The sequence below is a fragment of the Phymastichus coffea genome, unplaced genomic scaffold (assembly GCF_024137745.1).
Source record: "Phymastichus coffea isolate CEN01 unplaced genomic scaffold, Cenicafe_Pcof_1.1 PCOF00093, whole genome shotgun sequence".
Lineage (NCBI taxonomy): Eukaryota > Metazoa > Arthropoda > Insecta > Hymenoptera > Eulophidae > Phymastichus > Phymastichus coffea.
In genome coordinates, this window is record NW_026706904.1 from 832670 (window position 1) to 855892 (window position 23223).

The following is a 23223-nucleotide window of genomic DNA, read 5'->3' on the forward strand; positions in this document are numbered from 1 at the left end:
TGCCAAATCCAAGTCAAAGATTAGTGGAGCGAATTGCCTAATTGACCTGAAAACTGAAGTTTTTATTTATTTAATTTTAGTTTTCTACCGTGTAATTACTTCATTAAGAAATAGTAAAATATCAATTTTTAAAATTTTGTCGATTTGCCCCATAAGAGGTTGTGTATAAACCTATAAAAGTTTGTCCTAAGTTCAAGATGAAATATTTCAAAATTTTCCACGACTACAATGACGAATGATATTGTTGGATTCAACACATTTTGATCTATAAAAATAGTTATAGGTAATCTTTGAACTTTCCGCTCTAGAACCGCATTAACAATTAAAAATTTTATAACAAAAATTATATCTTTTTAATATAAAAGTTTGACAATTATTTTTCTATTCCATATATTTAAAAATAAGAAACAACTATCAACAATTTAAGAAATAAATGAATGGAAAATTATGCTAGGCTTCATTTTAATAAATATTCTCGAACTTGTATACTATATATAATGTTATTAATTACATCATTCACGAGAAGAATGTTTATAAGATATGTATCGTTATCTATGAGAACCGCAGTTATCACTTCTATTGACATGTGCAATTCAAATAAAACGATGGTCGAGTATTAAGTAAGCGATGTGCAGACGATTGATTGTAAGAAAATTTATTGAGCTGTTCATAGTTGCACAATATTATTATTTGAAAGAAATGGTAACTGCATAAATGTAATTATATAAATCAATACTGAATACTCAATGTTCAACAGCAGTAATATAATATGACCGACGTACGTACATTTATAAACAAACTTATAATAGTGATAAGATTGAAAGATGATCAATAAACTAAAAGTACATACAGTTTGCGTAGTTCAAAAAGCGCTTTTATTTTTTCAAAACAACTTCATAAAATATACTTACAAATGAATGAACAATATCAACATAAACTTAATCAATTTCACTCGTGCAATATTTCAAACTTATTGAAAATGATTTATTTCTTATAAACAATGATAAAGTACGTTCAAGAACGACTTCTAAGATCTCGATGTGGTATTTTGAAATCCCAACGAGGCGTATTATCATTGCGTGACTGGCATTTTAACATTTGCTACTATTCGCTGAGTGTTTTGATGATAGTTTTTCCGCTGCGGTACAATGGATTGGACTAAATGTTTGCTTGCTCTTGTCGCATTTGCTATAATAGCCTATAAGTATTTGAAGAGAGTTCACAGTCATTGGAAAAAACAAAATGTACCATTTGTACCAGATCCTATTCCACTTTTTGGACATATGCTACCGACTATTATCGTCAAGGAAAATATCATTGACTTTGTCGACAGAGCTTATAAGAATTTCAATACGAGCATGGTCGGTTTCTTCTTCATGCAACAGCCTGGTATAATTCTACGTGATCCTGATTTAGTGAAGAGTGTTTTGCAAACCAACTTTTCGAGTTTTAATAGCAATGTCATGTCGCTCAGTGAAAAACACGATCCGGTTCTGGCGAAAAATCCGTTTTTCACGAGAGATCCCCATTTGTGGAGACCAAGGCGTAATAAGGTATCCAATAATCTAACCGGAAAAAAATTAAAGCTCCTGTCAGTCATTATTCAGGAAGTTTGTAATAAAATGACAGTGTTCGTCGATCGCAAAATTCAAGAAAACAACGGACAGTACGAGTGTGAGCTCAAAGCATACTTCTTAAGATACACAGGTGAAGTTGTAGCTAACTCAGCTTTTGCGATCGAGGGTGAAAGTTTTGAAGACAATCCGAACAAATTGTCCTTTACCAAGGTTAGTAAAACTCTGCTTCAACCATCGTTCATCAATGGTCTTAAGCAAGCGCTTATTTTCTACGTACCAATGGTCGCCGAGTTTTTCGGATTAAGTTTCTTGGACAAAAGAACCGACATCTACATGCGTGAAAATATCAAGACCATTCTCAAGAAAAGACAACAAGCAGGTGATGCGCCAAACGACTATTTAAAGTTTTGTTCAGAGTTTAACTCCGAGCTCGATGATATTCTCGCGGAAATATTCAACTTCTACATCGATGTCTACGAAACTTCGAGCACAATCCTGGCTAATATTTGTCACTGTCTCGCTCAAAATCAGGAAATCCAAGCGCAACTTCGTGATCACATCACGTCTGCGTTGAAAGATAACGAAGAAACCATCAGTTACGATTCGCTAAAGAACATGAATTACTTAGATCAAGTGGTATACGAGGGCTTGCGTCAGCTTCCACCTCTAGCTGTTCAAATGAAGTACTGCAATGAAGCAATTAGTCTCACGGGCCCCGATGGTCTGACTTGTCACTTAGAACCAGGAAATCCCGTGTTCATCCCGGTGCGAAGACTCCATCTGGACGACAAGTATTGGCCGAATCCGAACGTTTTCGATCCACTCAGATTCAGCGTGGAGAACCAAGCTAATAATAATAAATATGCATTTTTGGCATTCGGCGAAGGGCCAAGAATGTGTGTCGGCATGAGACTTGGCCTTCTGTTAGTTAAACATGCAATTGCGACGTTGCTCCTGAAATATTCCATTGAGCCTTCTGCAAAAACCAAAGTTCCATTGGAGATCGAACCATCTTCGCTTTTATTGAGTTTCAAAGGTGGCTTATGGTGCAAATTTAAATTACAAAATTAATTTTAAAATGTCGCTTTTCGATCGAATGATGTCGAATTCTGAAAAGTCGCCTTTGTAATATTTTGGTGCAAAAATGTAAATAAAATTATAGTAGAATGATGCTTGCATTGGTCAGTGAACACTTTCAACGATAATGTTTTTTGCCTTTTAAAAAGTATTAATAATTTGCTTATCGCAGTTGGTTATCCAAAAGGCTCCGTCTTGGCGATGAAAACATATGACTTGAGTATATCGTACAACTGATAGCGCTTACACGATTTGCACGAGAAGAGAGAAGGAGACATAGCGCTACTCATTCACATATGATTATAGATTGCGTGCAACCACTGTCATAGCTACCTATACGCTATATCGCTAAGTAAAGTGCACGTACGAGCTTGACGAGTCACTCTCGCTCTGGCCGTCTTATACTGATAAAACGTATCTTGCTGTCTATATCCAAACTTCGTCATCAGCAACGACAACAGTTCGAGAACACTTACTCATATAAGATACATAAGCCAACTATTGTACGTTGTCAAATACAAAAATATATCAGGAGCATTAGAATACAGGAGGGAGCCAAACAAAACTGCCGCGCGGGGCGATAAGCCGACTCAGAATTGGAAAAATTAAAAAGGAAAACAAATTAAGGATTTACTATTTGAGGTAGATCTTACTCTTTCCTAGATTTTTCCTCGATCAGAAACTAATTTTTCTTCTTATAATAAAAAAAGGAGAACTAGGAGCGTGGAAGCTGAGAGAGCTCCTGGAGCCTCGCGTTTGAGCTTTTATATCCTTTGGGGGTAGTGGATGAAAATCACTTCTCTTGGGCCCTTGATGCAGCTTCGGTTCAAATGATGGGAGTGGTGGCAAATTTTAAAATTAGGAAACCTAATCGTGAATTTTTACGGAAAGCGAGGGCGGCACTCTTTTAATTTGCGCCTTTTTCTCCATAGATGGCTCTCAAGGTATCGTTTTCCTGGCCAATAGTGATGCTATTATTTATAACTATTTCGCTAAAAGTTACTTACGTAATTATTACTTAAAACTACTTAAAATTACTAACTACATTCGTTTCTTCAGCCATAAGTCAAAATTTACTATTACTTGCACATATTTAATTATAATTATTTATAACAAAATATGCATTTAAAAGGAGGACCATTATGAAATGTATATGTGCTATTATAATCATAAATTTTGACTTATATGGATACAAACAATGATTATTTAATATTACTATTAATGAATACCTGGATACTTAAATTTATGTAGTGCGGTTGATAAACGTAATTTTTTTTGGAATATATTCTCTTTATTTCAAATGCATAGTTTCCATCCATTATTCTTTGTATTAAAATTCCATTTCTTCGACTTGAAAAGAAAAATTCTTTGTTTGATAAAATGCAAGAGGATAATTAACCATATTTTTACTCTCATTCTTATTAAATCTTGCGAAACTACAAATGAAAGAGATTCAAGAGTGAAATCCAATACTCTTAAATAAAAACTATCTCAAGTCAATGATTTTTGCTTTTCAGCGAACCGTTAACCGTTGCGTTTCGCAAGCAAAATGTTATCAGAAATAATTGAGTTGAGATAGTTTTTATTTAAAAGTATTGGGTGTCACTCTTGAATCTCTTTAATTGGTAGTTTTGCAAGGTTTAAAATGCAAGAAGGCTTTGTTTTTTAGATGAGTGATACATATTATTTATTAATTATAATTGACTAAACTCGTAAGTTTTACGTTGGTATTTGTTTTATACAAGAATTTCTAACTGCATAACAGAACAAATTTTTGGAAGGAAAAGCGAAAACAGGATATCGAGAAAAAAAATTAAAAATTTACGAATCTCTTGCAGCACGTTTTTTTTCAGGTGGTTATCAAAAATGCTAGGCCCTGTGCAATTTTTTTTCTATATAGGGTTTCTAATGCACGAAATATCTACTATGCAACTTTCGAGAAAACTTAAGATTCGTGTTGAGAACGCAGATGTTTGAAAATCAAGGGAAAGTAATTTATTTTTCTTGACTGAATCGTAGAAATAAAATAATTATACATGAGAATAAATAAGAAGAAATCGTAAAGACATTGGGTAAAAAGTTAGTAAAAAGTGAGTGTATATTTTATTCTTACTTATAAGAAAATTTTCGTATAAGAAAACGTAAAATAGAAAACGATAAATTCATTAATATAATAATCATAATAGTATATCAACTTATAATGTAACGCTTAAAAAAGATATAAAAGCAATCTGAAATATAGATTTGATATACAGAATATATATAGATATATCGCTTCTACTGTAACTATAATTAAGTTATTTTTAGAAAAGGTATATATTCACATTTTTATCATTCGATCATCAACCATTACATTCGACCAGTTGTCAATGAAGTAAGTTTTCATTCTTACAACTTGTGAATTGTTTAATTCTGCAGGCAGAGCAGTTCGTAATACATGCCTTTCGTCTCGATGAGCTCATTGTGAGTGCCACTCTCGGCAACGGTACCGCGATCGACGACGCAAATCTTGTCCGCGTCTTTCACCGTCGACAATCGATGCGCGATGAGTATGCAGGTCCTGCCTGCTTTCGCTTCATCGAGTGCAGCTTGAACGACCTTGAAAGAAGAAAACAGCTCTCGTCGTGATCTTCCCTTTGTATTGTTGGCTAGTGATCTCGAAGCACGTACCTTCTCGCTCTCCGAATCCAGAGCAGAAGTAGCCTCGTCGAGCAGCAGGACCTTGGGATTCCTGAGTAAAGCTCTGGCAATGGCGATTCTCTGCTTCTGTCCGCCCGAGAGCTGCGTGCCGCGATCGCCCAGCGTGGTCTCGTAACCGAGCGGCAGTGACGATACGAAATTGTGTATGTTCGCCTTTTTGGCGACGTCGATTATCTCGGCCATCGGCACGTCGCGGTCGTTGTCCCCGTAGGCAATATTTTCGGCGATGGTGCGCGCGAATAGCGTTGGTTCTTGAGAGACGAGGCCCAGTTGCTTCCGCAGTTCTGATTGCGTTGCGCTTCTGATGTCAGTTTCACTCAACTCCTGACGAATTAAAAAAGAAAAAAAAAAAACATAAATGAAAACTGAAAATTGACGGATCGTTTTATTCGTAAAGTCGTGATTTATACTAACGATAACGCCAGAATTGGGATCGTAAAATCGTTCGAGCAGCTGAATGATCGTACTCTTTCCACAGCCGCTCGCACCGATAAGAGCGACCGTCAGTCCGCTAGGAATATTGAGTTGCAGTTGATTCAGGACAGCAACGCCGGGTCTCGTTGGATACTCAAAGCTCACTTGTTTATAATCAACTTTCGCTTGGCTGACCCAATTATCGTTTGACGCAGAGTCAGGATCTTCGATCGCGGGTTTCCTCTCGATTAGATTGATTATCTGCTCGGCGGCTATCAAGCCTTTCTGCAAGTTCGGCGCGAAAGCCGATGCGTTCGCCACCATTACCGTTCCCATGATGAGTGCTTGAGATACTCTGCAACGAGGAGCGAGATTAAAGCGCGAACTTGGACGGACGCCTTCGAGGAGCGCGATGCGATTACTTGAAAACAGTGGCGTAGAACAGGCCGTCGTTTTTCATGAGATATCCACCGTAGTACATGCAAGCTGCGTAAGCGAAGTAACTTACAGCTCTTGCCATACCAAAGACCAATCCCCTGAAGTGCGTATTCCGCACGCCTAAGTTCAGCGAAGGTACCATCGAGTTCACGTAGGACTGAAAGAACGTATCCTCCCTGCAGAGACCGATGACCGTGCGCACATTGGACACCGCTTCGACGGCAATCTGTGAAAAATATCGCGTGCGACCTTTATAACCGCGTTGCCGTTTGAAAGCGCGCCGCCAAATTATCGTCAGGTGTACCTTCGTCGAAACCTCGAGAGAGTTGTGGTAGTTCAAAGTCTCCTGTCTGAACAGCAAACCTTGGGCGTAAGTCACCACCATGATGAGCGGTATGAAAGTCATACCGACGAGACCCAACCGCCACTCGTAATACAGCGCCAAACCGACCGACAGAGCGATCGTGCTGCAGGATTGAAAGATGGTACCGATTCGTTGACCGATCGCACCTTGAACGGCCGCCGCGTCCGTCGATAATTTCGAGCACAGGGCTCCGGTGCCGTTGGCTGGTTCGTCGTACCAACCGACTTCTTGGCGCAGCATCGCTTCGAATAGATGGCCTCGCAATCGCATCGTCAGCCGTTCACCCGCGATCCGGAATAGGTAAACCTGCAAGGATCGATCGACAAATATTTGCCGTTATATAGTTGTACGATGGCTTTTCATTGAATCGTCCGTAATGTTGAACGCTCGTTATCGCACGAATAATCCCGACTAGTTTAACGTACATCGCGTAGCTAAAATCACCTTAGGTTTTGTACAGCGTCAATTTGGCAATCGCATTATGGATTATTGCGACGATAATAATCGATCCGACAAGATAAAATCATGCAGGTTCACGCGATCGGTTTAAAAAATTCTCAGAGTACGCGAGCACTCCGCGACCGATCGTTGTTTCTTATTACTCACTTGAATAAAACTGGTAGACCCGATTAATATTCCGGTGATGACGAAGTACAAGGAATATACGTTTGTTTCACTCCGCACATCGTCTGGATTTGGGCGGGATAAAACCTGCGCGTTAAAGAAAAATCATGATCTCTGATTTATCGTGTTATGTATTTTTTAATGGTAATATCATTTTATTTACCCCAATAATATCACCGAAGAGTATTGAAAATAGCGGCATGGAAAATCCAGTAACTATTGATGTTATACAAGCTATAACGTTGAAAAGCCATTCCTGCTTATTTAATTGCAAAATACGCCATGTTGATACGCTTGGCTCGTCAGACCTGGACTTCTCGATAGTCTAAAAAATGCATTTTATTTGTTCATTTTTTCGAAAGCTCAAATGACATGGAAAATTAAAATTATAATGAACGATACCTCCGTCTTTTGACGAATCAGTTCCATTTCTTCATCCTCGTCAACTTGATTGCCAGTATCGTTGCTTTGCCCACCTGTAGGGACAATAGAAACCTAAAAGAAGGACCTATTTGAACGAGTTCCATCGGTAGAATAGACATGCATATTTGACCTATAAAGTAAGTTTGGTAACTCTTACCTGAGCAGTGACTAATGAATGATAATGTCCTTTGAGCTGCATCAAATAATCGTGCTTTCCTTCTTCGACCACGCTACCCTTCGATATCACGATTATTTTGTCAGCGTTCCTTATTGTTGAAAGTCTGTGAGCTACAATGATTGTGGTTCTTCCTTTATGTGCCTGCATTAAACGATATTACAAATCTATCAGTTTTTGTTTATTTTTGAAAGAATAAAAAAATCCAATAAGCTTACTTTATCCAGAGCAGCCTGAACTTTTGATTCACTACGTGTGTCAAGGGCCGATGTCGCTTCGTCCAAAAGTAAAATGTGCGGATTTCTAATAAGCGCTCTTGCAATTGCTATTCTTTGCTTCTGTCCTCCCGAGATTTGAGTGCCTTTTTCGCCAACCAAAGTATCGTATTTCTGCAATAATTGTAACGATATTTTATAGGTACTTTGTGAAAAAATAATATCCGACTATCGAGACGAATCAGTCTCACGTTGGGTAATTTCATGATGAAATCGTGCGCATTTGCTTCTTTCGCGGCTTGAATAATTTTTTCCATGGGCGCATATAGATCGCCATAACGAATATTCTCGGCTACCGTCGTATTGAAAAGTACTGGCTCTTGGCCTACGACACCAAGACAACTTCTCAGCCATTTCACATTCAGGTCTTTAAGGTCGTAATTGTCGATGAAAATCTGCGAAGGCAGACACATTCGTAAAAAGGGGCAGAAAACAAACGTTATTCTTCAATCATACCTGTCCGTCTTTAGGATCATAAAATCGTTGAAGTAACTGAATACAGGTTGACTTTCCGCATCCCGAACTGCCGACTAGAGCGACCGTTTCTCCTTTTTTCACGGTGAAGCTCAAACTTTTCAAAACCTGTAGTGGATTATTGCAGAGTAATTTCAAACTGACGCAACCGGAAATTCGTAAGAACCAAACGCAGAGTTACCTTCACTTCAGATCTCGAGGGATACTCGAAAGAAACACTTTTGAATTCAATCGAGCCTCTGACATCAGTCGGCTTCTCTCCGTTATCGGACAAACTGTCGATCGCAGGCTTCCGTTCAATTATGGAGAAAACTTTGCTCGAGGCAGCTTTCGAAACGCCGAAAGCTTCGACGAACGGCGTGACAGCTCCTAAGCTCATGGCGCCCATCATTATGCTGAAGAATACCTTTATTAAAAGCATGCAAGTATTTACAAAATTCACAGTTCAATGGAACCCTCTATTGAATCAGTGTATCATCCGAAGTCTAACGTTGGCTCGACCAATGTCTTGTGAAGATCGCTTATAATAATCATTCGACTGGAATTGCAAATCGCAAAAGACAACGAAATCTTTGTTAATAATTAATTCGTCCGAGCGCGCGATAAGTACAATAAAATGTCATCATCACTCGTGATTGGACCAATTGAAGAGATCCGTCGATACGCGCTACTGCTCACCGTGGTCATGGACGTGGCATTGTAAGTCTGCAGCTCGTGAGGCAAGTGCCGCTCGTCGAGAATGAGAGTGACGCCATACCAGAAAGACAGCGCGTAGCTGCAGTACATGCTCAGCCAGAGCACCCCCAGACCCACTCCCGACAACAAGCCCTTCTTCGCGTTATTGCCGTAGGTCTTGTCGAGGCTGCCGGTGTATCGCGCGAGCTCCTTGCGCTGCCCGGCGAATGCCGCCACAGTCCGAATGCCAGCGAGCACTTCTTCGGCGATGGAGCCGGCAACGGCGTACACCTCTACTTCGCGGCGGGTCAGCACCGAGCTCACGCGCACGATGAAAGCGAGGACGATTGTCATTATCGGCACCGTCGCCATGCACACCAATGTCAGCTTCCAGCCTATGCCGAATGCCAAGGCTATGCTGCCAATAAAGGCGAATAAATTGTGCAGAAACATCGGCACTTTCTCGCCTATCCCGTCTTCGAACTTTATTACGTCCCTGCAATTTAATAATCATCACTCAACGTCAATCATTTTTTCTTAATGGATTTTCTTTAAAATAGCTATTTAGACAGATCCAGCGGAAAAGTCAACGAGATAAAACAATTAGCAATTTAATTTTATAATCTTTCGTATGACGGTCCATCCGCGAACAGAATGAAATGCAGAGTTATGATTTTAGATCAGACTTAAAATTTGGAGCAGTATCCGAAGCTCTTTTGAATTCTGATAAGTTGCTGTAATGATGCAATAGTAAAAAAAAAACCTAATCCACTTCATAACGAAAACAGGTAGATTAGCTGTAATCGCAAGCGTTCGAATTCCTTCATCTAGAAATTTGAGACTAGAATTTTCGAAATTCAATTGATTTCAGTGTTACAATTACAGTCGACCGATAACATCTGCGTACGAGGGACGCAAAACAGCGATAGTAGACTTTGTACAGGATTATTCGCATTAATCTTCGGTTTGTAAGCTTATTTCTACAGGCACACTTTATTACAAAGCGCCGATTTTTTCGGTTCCGAGCTTATTAGAATACGTCGTTTCGCGATGACCGCGTTAATACTTCAATATTTAAATAGCAAAACACGCTGATTTTTTTATTTTCCGTCAAGATGCCTAATATAATACATTAACAAAGTTTGAAGAAGCTCTACTACTGTGAATTTTACAAAGTCGTCGAAAAAATATCCGGATTCTAGAAAAATTGCATGACTACACGTAAGATTTTCGCAAACAAAAACCACGTTTTGTTCTAATTAATTGGTTATTAGAGCGCGACCGAAATTCTTTCCAAGTGCACGTAATTCAGTGATTTGCCCATAAACAGCAATGAAAAGTTTGTCGATAATAATCGTATAATTGTTTTTTACCGAAGTTCCACGTGGCTAACACAAAGAGAATCCAAGACCGTAAGAAACTTTGGCTTGGATTGTCACGGCAGCACGCGTCCGTTTCGGCAGGTCGTTGCCGTAATTAAAGCAGATATTTGAATGCACTTGCCTTCCTCGAAGATAGGGCAAATGAAAATCTTACTTTGCATTTACAGGCCGACTTTGTAATGGTAATAAATCAGCGCTTCTGAAATCTCGTGCGTTTATTTTTATTACTGAAGACTGCCTGAGATTTTTTCAGTGTAATGATGACTTTCCTACAATTGTTCGTTACGAACAATAAAAGTCCTTATTAAAAACTCAAAGTTCGTCGTCCGGCTTGTTTATTATCACAGGTACTCCAAAGATACGTGCATGCGTAATTGTCAGAGTTGCATCTTGTACGTTGCATTTCGTGCTCGACAGAGTATATACGCACACGGAACAGAAGTCATTTAATTGGCCTTGAATAAATGCCCACACGAGTACACGCGTCTTCGCGCATATAATTCCAGTTTATCAATCATCATTAAGGAGTTCGTGCATGAGCCTTTAATCAATCCGATGCGTATCTAGAATGTTGCTGGCCTAACCGCCGTAAGCAGATGCATGTTTTTTTAAGGACAAGCGCACAATGAGACCACGTTTACTTACTCCGTCAGTCGACTGGCCACTTCCCCGCTCTTCGACACATCATACCAAGCGATATCTTGATGTAACACCGAGCGAAGATACATCGTCCTAACTCGAAAACTCTGCTTGAGCGCAGTATAATTAAACAGCATTATGCCGATATAACTGAACGCCAGCAAGATGGATCCAATTATGCAATTTCCAATCGCGAATTTCGTCACGGCATCCATGATAAAATCGGTCGACGTGTTCGTGGCTGCTGATGTGTTTTCCGCTGCCAGTCCATCCGGTATCGTTATATTTTCGGCTAACGACACGTTGCCGCCTATGATGGCTAATTGCGCTTTCACCATATCGCCCACCAGTTTACCGAAGATGTAAATATTGGTTGGAATGGCTACACCAGTGACGATGGCGGTTAACGTTCCGAGAACCATTAAACATTTCTCACAGGCCGTCGAGTATTTAAACTAAAATGATTAAATGTTGGCGTTTATTGTCATGTAATCGACGTGGAAAGTTTTAATATAGGTATTTTGGTCCTCTACAAAAGCAAAAGTTTCCAGCATATATTTTTCGTTTTTATCAAACAGAATATCGATTCTAAAATTATCAACGTTACACCGAAAAACGTGAAGAAGTCACCTCGCATGATTTAAATAAACGTTTATCGACTAATCTGAGTTAAGTAGAATGTTATAATGTTAAAGTAGCGACGCTAGGAATCACATGTGAATAAGTACTTTGCCGTTAATTTGTTTTATTAATATAAGATAAGACATGAGATTCTGTAATAAAACAGCGTTGTGCTTAACTTGAAGAATTATACTTACCAATTTGAAAAATGGTACGGGTGTAGATGACTTACATTCTCCTTTTGTCGTTTTCGTCTTTTTTTGCCTAAAATATTAAAGGATGATCGAATTTATCCCCGAAATAGTTCCGTCACGCTTACACTGAAGAAAGTAACTTGCGACAAAAGGATCCTTTTACTTATAAAAAATAAACAATCTCAAACAGAACTTAGAGAAATTCCTTTTTGCACAAGAAGAGGTAATTTTGAAACAAGAGGAGTTATTTATTTATTTATTTTTTTTTTTAAGAAACCCTTGTCGATATATCAACGACTCATTTGGTCAAAACAGAAATAGAACAAACGAACGGTCTAAGGAAAATTACTCACGATTCGCCAATGTAATTTTTATTCTCATCCTCGTCGGGCTTCTCGTCTCGTTCCTGAGCATTGATAACTTTGATAGGACGTTGCAATATCACGGTGTCTTTCATACTACCAGCTATGGTGAGCCGTAGATTTTTGTGATTTCTCAAGTCGTGCGCTTTCTTCGTCATCGTTGCATCTGATAAACGCAAGAAGAATGATCTTGTTGAGCACGCGAGCGAGCTGACGACCGATCGCCACGGTTGCGGATATCGACTGTGAAACCGTCTGCGACTAGTTCCTCCAATATAATCGAATTACGCACACGTGTAATCTTATCACATTGAGAATTCGACGTAGCGCTTTGTCACGATCGATAAGATTTATTGTTTAAAAAGGGTACACCGCTTGGCTATTCGATATTAGCTCGTGAATATTTCTCTTTGTCAAAGTTTTGCAGGAACGTTCAGTCTTGCGAATAAAAATTTGAATTACCTTCTCAAGAGATAAATTATTTAAAAAGAGCTTTCGTCTAAGTCAAATTAGTAATTAAAGTCTTTGTAGGCTCCAATTGACCTTAATACTCCCAATCTTCCCGAATCCCGCAATATTTTTGAAATTCCACGTTCCATCCATAGCTTTTCGCCGGTCCAAGCTTCCATTATTCCGTCGTCTAATTTTCTTGGAGACGTGATGCGAGGCGAGGTTGGGAAGAAGTATCGTTGTAAATTGTCTACCACGATTCGGAACTTTATTCATACTGTTTTATACGAATTAAACGCAACGACGGGTTTCATATAAGTTTCGACTATTTTTTAAAATAAATCTGACTGGTTATGTCTAATGATCTCGTGAGTTTAGATGACATAATCAAAAAGTCCAAACCGGGTGCCGCAATGAGAAACCGAGGAGGGTAAGCACGCTAATTGTCTTTTATACGTTTTATTTTAAAGTGGCATTTATTTATTTGTTCGATCTATTTTATGTCTTGGAGCTATATTTTAGTATTCTTTATCTTTAAATTTAGTTGAGTTATCAATTATCACTACGGGCTTCATTTAGTTACTAATTATTTATTTATAAATGGCTTCTAATATGTTTATGTATCAAAGGTCATGCGGTAGATATTAACTAGGACATTTTAATATAAATTCTTTGTGACATAAATTTAATATGTATATAAAGTATGGAATTTCTTTTAATCAATATTCCATTTTAATTACATATTATAACCTCAATTTTTTATATATATACATATATACACCATACACATACACATACATTTATCAAAAATTGAGGTTATAATAATATATGTGTGTGTGTGTGCATGACATTTAAACTCGTAATTATAATCATAAGAATAACATTTTTTTAATTACAACTTAATTTGAAATCAAATAAACACAAAAATTTGAATGTACTTACATGAAGATTGACTACTTTTCTAAAATCATGCTTATTCCTAATTGATAACAATTTTTTTTTATATTGCAGACCTCGTCAGACTGTTGTTAAGAGCAAACCAAAAGTCAATGGAACTGTTTCAAGTAGACCAAAAACATCCATTGAAGATGCTCGATTTAAAATAATTCAGAAGAAAAGAAAACACATTGGAGATGCCAGAGAAAAACTAGCTCAAATTGCAAAACAGAGTGATGCTCGCTTGAAATTGGAAAAACTTAGAGCTACTACGACCAAGAAAGATCTTGCAAGCATTTCACGCAAGACTGGACGCAATGGTCGTATTTCTCTGACAACCAACAAACCACCACCTCCTGTGCATATTCCACGTTCAATGCCACCAGCTTTTATTCCACCACCAGTAAGGACTTTGAGCTATAGGCCACCACCACCTATATCAGAACCACAGTATATGAATGCAATGTTAAGAACTTATGCTAATGGTATGTACATTCATTCAATTAATGCTAATTATTATAATCCTAGTTAGCTACAAAAGGTTTTACTATTGCTGAATACTTATAAACACATAGATAACATATAGTTGCAAATGATAAACTTTTTAAATTATTTCATTAATTGTACTTTACAATCGATTTCTCTAAAAAACAAGATTTTAAGTATTTTTCAAGTGACTTATCTAATTTTCTATGATTTGTGTATAATTCCACTAAGACAGTTTTTTGCACAAGTGTTTCATCAGAAACCTTATCATTAACGTAAAAGTTTTTTATTTACTTTAGAAGATATAGCACTTAAAAGTGGTAAAATTTTAGATTGGTAAACAGACGTTTCGGTTATGATTCATTAATGGGAAAACTGTATTCTGTAATGTCTATACTCTTTTTATTGATTAATCACTTAGTACTATTAAGTTAATTAACTGTAGATCATGTAAAATTATTCTTATTTATACATTTCCAGAATATTTAATGAACCACCAAGCTCCACCCCCTATGAGACGAACAGTTAGCAATGACTATGCTCCATCACTGCCTCCTCCTCCCCCAGTGTTTAATATCAAACCAACACCATATCGTGATTGGGATAAGCCACCACTACATTCAACTTCAAGTTCAGTCTCAAGAAGTCAATCTTTGAGATCTTCCGATCATAGTAGACCACGAGATTATAAAGTGATTCCTCGTACTGACATGGTATGCTGTATACTCCTTGTATATTTCATTACAATACCAGAATTGTTAAACTTGATTGATTTTCATTTTTTCAATGTAGACTAAAGTACAATCAACACCAATTTACAAAGATGAGTGGAATTTCAGTTCTAAATCAAGGTACAAATGTCAACAGTAATAATTTTAAAATTTACCATCAAACCAGAAAGTTAATTAGATAAAATGAATTTCAGGACTATAATACCAGATGTAAACTCGAAATATTATCAAACAGTGAAAAGTCATAGAGATGTAGGAGTGAGATCGAGACTGCAGGCATCTCCTCCACCACCTACCAAAACCAGTCGATCAGCACCGACTGCAACACGGCTAAAGACCAGTTCTCAGTCAGGTGGATACCGTATTGTCGTATCTAATTTACAATCCAATGTAACTCAAGAAGATATCAAGGTATAATTTTAATTAAAAATCATTAATCCTTTATTGGTATTAATTAAGTAAACATTTTAGGAACTTTTCGAAGATGTTGGAGAATTACTTGTTTCCAGACTGGTTAGACCTGGAATTGCAGAGGTTATTTACAAAACTTTAAAAGATGCAAGTAAAGCTGTCGAAACTTACCACAATCGACAATTGGATGGACACCCAATGAAATGCCTGCTCGTGAATCCACGACCTAAAGGCAGTTCATCTTCATCTTCATCAAGCAGAACTCTTTCTCAGTACGTATTTTCGCGAATATCAATCTCATTTCATCGAATTAAACTTAACAAATCATCAGATCTTGTAATTATTCTCATTTTTTCCAGTTCAAGAAGCTCAAGCAGTTATGGGCAAGCTAGTTTGGGAGCTGTGCATCGTGCATTATTTGACCATTAGTGAATTTTCAATTTTGTTTCAATCATAAGGTCTTGCTAGTTTTTTTATTTGCTAGCGAGTGTACGAGAGCTTGTAAACTGCGCAATTCCATTTTTATTTGACGAGAAATCCAGAAATTCTAAAGCTTTTTCCAAATTTGCAAATTCGTTTTGTGCATGTAGTATCATCACATAAATAAATTAAGTTTGTTCCTAATATAATGTCACTTTCAATAAAGATTCCTTTTTGTGAATTTGTAGATTGCGAGTTTTTGTTTCTAATTACTTGTAATCCAACCTCTTTAGTAAGCTTAAAAACCAAAAAAAAATTCAGACAATAAAACAATTATTAACGAGTAGCTTTCTGATAAAGAGTTTATTTATTAATTCTTGTAAGATAATCACAACATTGTAGTCCATACCTGTAGAATACAAAAGCTAAAGTATACATGCATTCTACCAGACAAAAATTAGGCAAAGACCTACGTAATAATTATAAGAATAATAATTGTAAGAATAGTATAAATACACAATATCCAACGAGCTATAACCGTCTGAAAGTGAGACATGGATCCTCAATTGTAAATTTGTAACATTGAATGGCACATGATTAATTTGAATGGTTCCCTCTTTCTCTCTCTACATCCGATTGGCTCGCGTTCACTCGGCACTTAAAAAGTAAGAACATCAGTATATAGAGATACTTCGGATTGTTTTGTTTTCCTTTGATGGAACAAATAGACAAGACGATTTAACTCTGTCTTTGATGACCCGTCTTTGACAGTAAAAGATACAAGGTACAAAATATATCTAAAAAAATTAGAGATATAGGTGCCTATCTTTGTGTATGTGTGTGTGTGTGTGTGTGTGTGTGTGTGTGTGTGTGTGTGTGTGTGTGTGTGTGTGTGTGTGTGTGTGTGTGTGTGTGTGTGTGTGTGTGTGTGTGTGTGTGTGTGTGTGTGTGTGTGTGTGTGTGTGTGTGTGTGTGTGTGTGTGTGTGTGTGTGTGTTTATTTGTTCTTAAAGGTATTATAGTCTCTCAACTAGCGCCCACTCGTTTCCGTATATTTACAAAAGAAGAGAGAAAACGGTGAAGGGGGTCTAAGCTTGTAGCCACGACCGCAAGCCCCCTGAATACTGAAACGTCCAGCTGAATCGGAGGGGAAGAGAAACAGATTCAGTGACGCTGCCGGCGATGGTGCGCAGCCTTGCCGGTTTTGTTCGGCATGCGCAGCGCCTCGGCGTACGACATCTCGAGGCGGCGCAACTTGGCGACCTCCTCGGACGCGCTGCCGGGCTTGTAGTCGTCGTTGTCCCGCGGGGGGGTGGAGCAGGCGTCAGCCTGCGACTGCTGGTGCCTGGCCCTAGGCGACTTGCTCGGGTAGAAATGGGCCGTGTGGCCGTTCCAGTTGAAGCCGTCGGACAGCTCGGCGCTGGTGAGCGGCCGGAACTTCCGACGACCGCTGCCCTTCAGCTGCATGACTCGCGGGTTGATGGTCGGTATGATGTCGGGCGTGGTCTCGCCGGGCCTGCGCGACTTCTTGGCCGAGCCCTTCTTGCGCACCTGTACCTGCAGGTATTCCAGCGGCTGGCGCACCTGGGGCGCCTGCCGATGACTGTAGAGCTGCCTGTGCGCCGCCGGCTCGCCCCTCTTGGCGGGACTGTTGTCGGGCGTCGTCTCGTTCTTCGTCTGCTGCTGCTGCTGCTGCTGCTGCTGCTGGTCGGGCTTGGGTTTGCGACCGAACACGGGTGTGTGCACGCGAAACACGGGCTCCGAGGCGACGGACGATACGGCGAGCGAGGCGATGCTCCTCGTGTCGTCGGTCAGCTCGCTCGGCGCGTCCTCCGCGTAGACCGACACCAGCGGACAGTGCTCGGCCTTGGGCGTCAAGTCGCCGCCGTCGCTGCTGTCGAGCAGCGGTAGGTCGGTGCCCTCGTCTATGGCCTCGGCCGCGCGCTTGAGGACCTCGAAGATCTCGTTGAAGATCTTGCGGTACTCGGGCATCTGGTGGAAGCGCTGCTCGAAGGTGCTGTTGTCGTCGTAGATGCTGAACTTGTATTCCTCGCCGTCGGCTATCGAGCAGAGGAACGAGCCGGGTCGACCCTCGGTTTGCGTCGACTTGTTGCTCGTCTCGTCCGAGAAGCCCGACGAGGACGTCTCCGCCTCGGAGAAGTCGGTCGGCGTGATTGAGAAAGGCTTTTTCTTTAGGCTCGATCGGCCACTTTCCGGCTCCGAGCTGTTCGGGTTGTTGAATTCGCCCGACATTTGCAGCTCTTCCTGCAGTGACATGCCCGTCGGCTTTTGGCTACGCTTTTGTATTTTCAACAGGGCCTCGTACTTGTCAACTAGAACGCGGTAAGGATTGCTGTGATCGTCTTCCATAGCAAGCTTTTTGGTGCCGAACTCCTATAAAAACAGTCACTTGTTACTCCGCTAAACTCTCCTTTACACTTCTTAATCTCTTTATTAATTTTGTTTTCTTTTGTCAGCGTTTTTATTTACTTTTGTCCTTTCAATGATGATATGATGCATAAAAGCAACGTTTATCTAAATGCATTTCATGCAACATTAAAAAAGCAACCGAAATAGACATTGTGTTTATAGAACAATTAAGAACAGTGATTATAATTAGAAGCAAAAATGATCCCATTGTTATGATAATAGGCAAGGAAAGGAAAGCGGGGAAGGACGCCAGATTTATAGGACATACAATGAAAAGAAAACTAAGCGTTATTATGCAGTATAAAAATTTTATTTCTCAAAAACCATATAAATCTGGCATATATATAGTAATATATATGTACATAATGCGTATTTTTTTTTTATTAAAAGTACGACTAGACACATCATAGTAATACTTTTGATCATGCAACTTAAACAGACATGTACAATGGCAATCTATTTAAATGGTACAAGAAAGAATAATAATTATTTACAGTATAACTCAAAATTAATTTGGACTAACTTATAAATACTAATGATAATAATACGAAACTAACGAATAAAGCATCGTGATATGACTACCTGTAAAGTTGACGGATAAATATTAAAAGGACGGCGATTTGAATTCGGTTTAGCCGATACAAAGTACCTGCAAATTTTGATCATGCGCGAGCAATTCTACTAAAAGAACATATCTTACACGCTAAAATGTTACGCACGAAATTAAAAATATTAAAAATGCAACGGAATTTGAAGCATGGCTGGTAATAAGCTGGTAATAATAATTAATGTTACGACAATTAGTGAAGCACCATATTAATCGCATAATGATTAATGATTATAACGGCAAGAAGCGATAAATGTGTATGATTGAAAATTGCAAAATCTTGAACAGTTCACGTCGCTTTGTTTGAAATCTGCAATGCTTAAGAACCGCTTGGAAGGACAAATAAACATAATTAAACCGATAAAGCCGAATCTAGCACTAAGAACGAAATGTCGACATTTTCACGAATTAATCTGAAACGTATACCATTGAATTTCAAACAAACGGAAGACATCAATTGCAAAATATTCGATTGTTAATTTACACACAATTGGCTAATCGGTAATCATAAAACATCATTACATACGCTATAGCGAGGAACTGTACAGTACGCTAAATCACAGCGAAATCAACTTAGGCGTGACTTATATATCAATTATATAATGCGTAATAATAACACTGTGCCTTCATTAACGACATGCTAAAATTAATTTTAAAAAAGCGCAACTATTAAATTACATACATATTTCATTGACTCGTTGGTCAACGAAATGTCACGTCAAAATGTTACGATAGTGGAAGGTAAGATACATTAAGACTTGGTTTTATTATAATAAATGTGCGAGTTAGGAAAAGTGCTCGTGAAAAAGTGCCACGGCGATAATGTTCTTTTGGCCCATATTACTGGAACAACGAAGAACATGATCACTTTATGCACAACGTTCGGCACCATAACAAAAGGGTTAAGCATGTTCAAGCGATTAACCGAGTACAGCGGATTGAATAAGGCCAAGGTGTTAGGCGACCGTACTGGTTTGCACAGTTTCATGGGTTTGCTCGAGCTTCTCAAGCCAAAAAGATTGAGCAAATTGAACGTACGGCTGACGTTGAACAATCTCAAATGTCCGATCAGTTTGAAGGGATTGAGCAAACTGAACGGCTTGAACAGCAGTCGCGTATATTTGAGCAAGCTGACGAGAGCAACGGAGCTCGAGAAATCGAGCAAGAAACCCATGAACTTTAACATTTTGAAGGGATTGAACAAGCGCAAAAAAAATTTCACGGAGACGAGAAGCGAACGTAGAATCCATAAGCAACTTATTCTCTTCCAGATGAAACTAATGATATTCGATCGACCGCCAACAGCTGTAGCTAGACTACAACTTGTGGTAAGATCCTGGGAAAAATAAAAATTATTACTGTTAAAGGAAATCTCGTGCCGTGCAATCCCTTCCAACCGCACACGAGCAATTCAATTCCCTCTATGTGTCCTCTCCGCCGATTGACCACAACCTTCGTCGATGAAAAGTTAATCCATACAAGCGCGTCTTTTCACTTTCGATGGACGATTTATGACACCGACACGTCGTGCGTACGCGCTGCAAAGTCATTTAACTTTCCGAGCGAATCAACGGACGAAAGAGCTCCACGAAAATAACAATTTCTAATCGATCGGGATCGCGCGCGCGCGCGCGCGCCAACACGTACAACGCGCCAGCACCAAAAATCCCTCTAAATCCATTGTCTCCTTTCGAAGTGTGGCTTGATGAATTTGGCAAAGGTGGAAACGATAAGCGTGCGCATCGCGTGGAAGAGGAGGGTCTTAGATACCACACCACAGATCAGCAGCATGCAAAGGGGCAGAAAAGGCGAACGATAACGATGATGACAAAAGCGACAAACGAGACAACTGGCGTTTGCATCTGGCAGCAGCTCAACTCGTTCATTTGGATTGTTATTGTTTACCTGAAACGTGGTGTCGCCTTCGCGCAACGACTCGGGCAACGACTCGGCGAGGCTCAGCTCGTCGACTTCTTCCTCTTGGTCCAGCATTGCGGTAAGATCTTCTTGTACGCGCGGATCGGTGCCGCGCAAACAACGCCCGCACAGATTGCCTTGTCTGCAAACAAACGGGTTTTCGATACTCATTTGGAAATGATATCAGCTGCCGAGAATTTCAAACGAAAAGACAAAGAAAAAAAAAGAAAATTCCAGCGAGCGAAACCACGAGAAAAAGAAAATACGCGCGTCATCGTAAATCATAACTCGAGGGGGTCGTCGCAGTCAAGCAGGCGTAAAAACGCGACGCGATGCCATTGAGATGTCAGTGTATACACAGACGTATCACGTCGACTGCGCCTATGTAATGACAGCTCTGCCGAGCGTAATGCGGAGTTGGCCGCGTTAGCGTTGGGAAGAGTCCAACGGATGAGCCTCGGCGGCCGACTCTGCAATTTGTCTGCAAATCTGTTTCATTGAGGACCCGGGCAGACAGGGCGTTCCCGTGACCCCGTACCCACCAGGTATATTAGGTACAGTAAACATCAATACAGCAATTTTCGACACGTTCGTTTCTGCACAGCACTTGAAATGTATTGCAAAGGTGGATGGGAATTCGGAATAATCGTCGGGACGAAACAGTGAACGGTACAATGGTTTTATTACCGTTGAACGAGCTTAACCGTGAAGCAGCTTCGGAAGTATGCATTCGAGTGTCCTCGTGTTCCGTCATTAAACCGAACGTCCCCCGATCGTGAGCTCGAACGGAAAAGCAACGCGAACGCAACGTATTTCTGACCTGACTTCCTCGAGCGTGTTAATTTCATCCTGGAGATTCTTCATATCCTGCGCCTTGGCCTTCCACACGTTGAGCTGCTCTTCCATTTGCGCGTGCTCGTGCAGCAAGGTGTCGAGCTGCTCCTTCAGCTGCTCGACCCTTTTCTGTTCGCGCGAACGCTGATGTCGACTCTCCTGCAGCTGCTTCAGCAACTTCGCTACGTCCTCGTCCTTCGACATCTCGGCGGCGATCTGCTGGAGGCGAGCCTCCTCGTCGGGGCTGAATCGTCTTGGTGACACAGCCAACTGGAACACGATTTCATTGCTGCGTTCGTCACGCGCGAAACGAAGAGAAAAACGAATTCGAATCCGCAAACTTGAAAAATGCACGCCGAGGGATGGGCACGAGAAAAACAGATCTCAAGCCGGCTTAAGATCGTTTCGCATACTCGAGCGCTCACTCTCCTCGAATTGCGTAATCCTGCGGCCAGGGGACTTACATTGTGTGTGCTGCCATCGCGCGACGATTCGGTCCTGTGGCTCAGCAGCAGCGAGCCATCCGCCGGCGATTGATTTCTCGTGCGTTCGCGCAGGATCGCCTCGTACTTGCCGTTCACCGCATCCAATTTCTTTTGCAAATCGTCGGTTCGCGTCTCGAGGTTGTCGATCGTCAAGCACTGACTGTGGAATCGACAAATTATTGACAAATCGGAGTTCGATTGCGTTACACCAATCGAGGAGACGAGTGCGACGATTTTACCTCTTTATCTGCTTCTTATCGTTGGCGTTCTCGAGCGCGAGTCTCTGATTTGCCCTTTCCAGGTCTTGTATGCTGACCTCCAGTTGCTCGTAGATTTTCAGCCGCGAGTCGTTCACCTCCCTGAGCGCGGCCGTCTGTTTTTTCATGTACTGCGCAAATTGCCGAGGAAAAAAAATTCGTAATGAATATATTTTTTGTCGATTCACCGTGTTGCGACAAAGTCAGTTTTCACCGCCACGGGCACATTCAAAAGTGAAGGTCGAATGGCACGCGTAGCAAAATACACGCGTCATTAGGTAGAAAAAAAAAACGCACGAAAGAAGTATACAACGTAAATTCGTTCGAAGGAAAAAATAATATCCGCGCGTAATTGTCTCACCTCTATCTCTTGAGCCTGATCTTCGATCGTGCACTGGTGAATCTTGATGCAGTTCTCAAGTTCCTTGTTGCGCTCGAGGAGCGTCTTGCCGAGCTCAGCGGCCAGCTGCAGATCTGCAAGCAAAATTCATAGTTCAAAGAGCACGAACGAAGAGAAAAGTCCAAGGGAGTGGACAACTCTTTGCAGCGCGACGAGACAAGGGCGTCGTGGCCCATACTCGGAGGTGTCGCGCGAATTAGCCGCGGCCGAGCAATCCGCGCGGGGCTTTGAAGAATGAACAAAGCGACTGGCAGGCCATGACGAATCCGCGGGCATCTGTCCCTGTCCGCGCGACGCCGGCATGTGGCGCACGTGCGCGGCCGATCGAAGAGCGTCCCGGCCGATTTTCCGTAGTGCACTCGCGCCAGAGAGAGAGAGAGAGAGAGAGAGGAATGCGCACTTGGGTGAAGGACCTCTGCCGCGCGTTCCGACCGGCTCTCTCGCTC

At 40.6% G+C, this 23223-nt stretch overlaps 4 protein-coding genes across 5 annotated transcripts in view; 2 read left to right on the top strand and 2 right to left on the bottom strand.

Annotated features, from left to right (window-relative positions):
• Positions 1-907: 907 nt before the first annotated feature.
• On the top strand, positions 908-3507 carry LOC131669475 (cytochrome P450 6j1-like). Its single transcript, XM_058944363.1, has 2 exons — positions 908-3296; positions 3365-3507. The coding sequence occupies exon 1, from the start codon at positions 1149-1151 to the stop codon at positions 2646-2648; it is 1500 nt and encodes a 499-aa protein (XP_058800346.1). The 5' UTR covers positions 908-1148; the 3' UTR covers positions 2649-3296; positions 3365-3507.
• Positions 3508-4754: 1247 nt separating this feature from the next.
• Positions 4755-12652, bottom strand: LOC131669474 (ATP-dependent translocase ABCB1-like). The gene is made up of 17 exons (XM_058944362.1): positions 12406-12652; positions 12056-12122; positions 11244-11692; positions 9220-9712; positions 8723-8947; positions 8524-8649; positions 8259-8462; positions 8011-8181; positions 7775-7936; positions 7597-7689; positions 7358-7519; positions 7177-7281; positions 6511-6876; positions 6191-6432; positions 5769-6123; positions 5325-5678; positions 4755-5252 (listed from the first exon to the last, which is right to left on the bottom strand). Exons 1-17 carry the CDS (start codon positions 12570-12572, stop codon positions 5061-5063), a joined length of 3933 nt encoding a protein of 1310 aa, XP_058800345.1. The 5' UTR covers positions 12573-12652; the 3' UTR covers positions 4755-5060.
• Positions 12653-13048: 396 nt separating this feature from the next.
• On the top strand, positions 13049-16057 carry LOC131669452 (polymerase delta-interacting protein 3-like). The gene is made up of 7 exons (XM_058944323.1): positions 13049-13294; positions 13876-14285; positions 14767-14999; positions 15079-15137; positions 15212-15428; positions 15489-15700; positions 15788-16057. Exons 1-7 carry the CDS (start codon positions 13218-13220, stop codon positions 15855-15857), a joined length of 1278 nt encoding a protein of 425 aa, XP_058800306.1. The 5' UTR covers positions 13049-13217; the 3' UTR covers positions 15858-16057.
• Positions 16058-16727: 670 nt separating this feature from the next.
• LOC131669465 (cerebellar degeneration-related protein 2-like) overlaps positions 16728-23223 on the bottom strand; it is a 54699-nt gene continuing 48203 nt past the window's right edge. For both annotated transcript variants that reach the window (XM_058944343.1, XM_058944344.1), the window contains exons 2-7: positions 22739-22851; positions 22360-22508; positions 22100-22280; positions 21622-21905; positions 20790-20943; positions 16728-18241 (exon numbers count right to left, since the gene is read on the bottom strand). In XM_058944343.1, coding sequence (XP_058800326.1) covers positions 17012-18241; positions 20790-20943; positions 21622-21905; positions 22100-22280; positions 22360-22508; positions 22739-22851 — 2111 coding nt within the window. In that variant the 3' untranslated portion in view covers positions 16728-17011. The remainder of the gene's footprint in view (positions 18242-20789; positions 20944-21621; positions 21906-22099; positions 22281-22359; positions 22509-22738; positions 22852-23223) is intronic.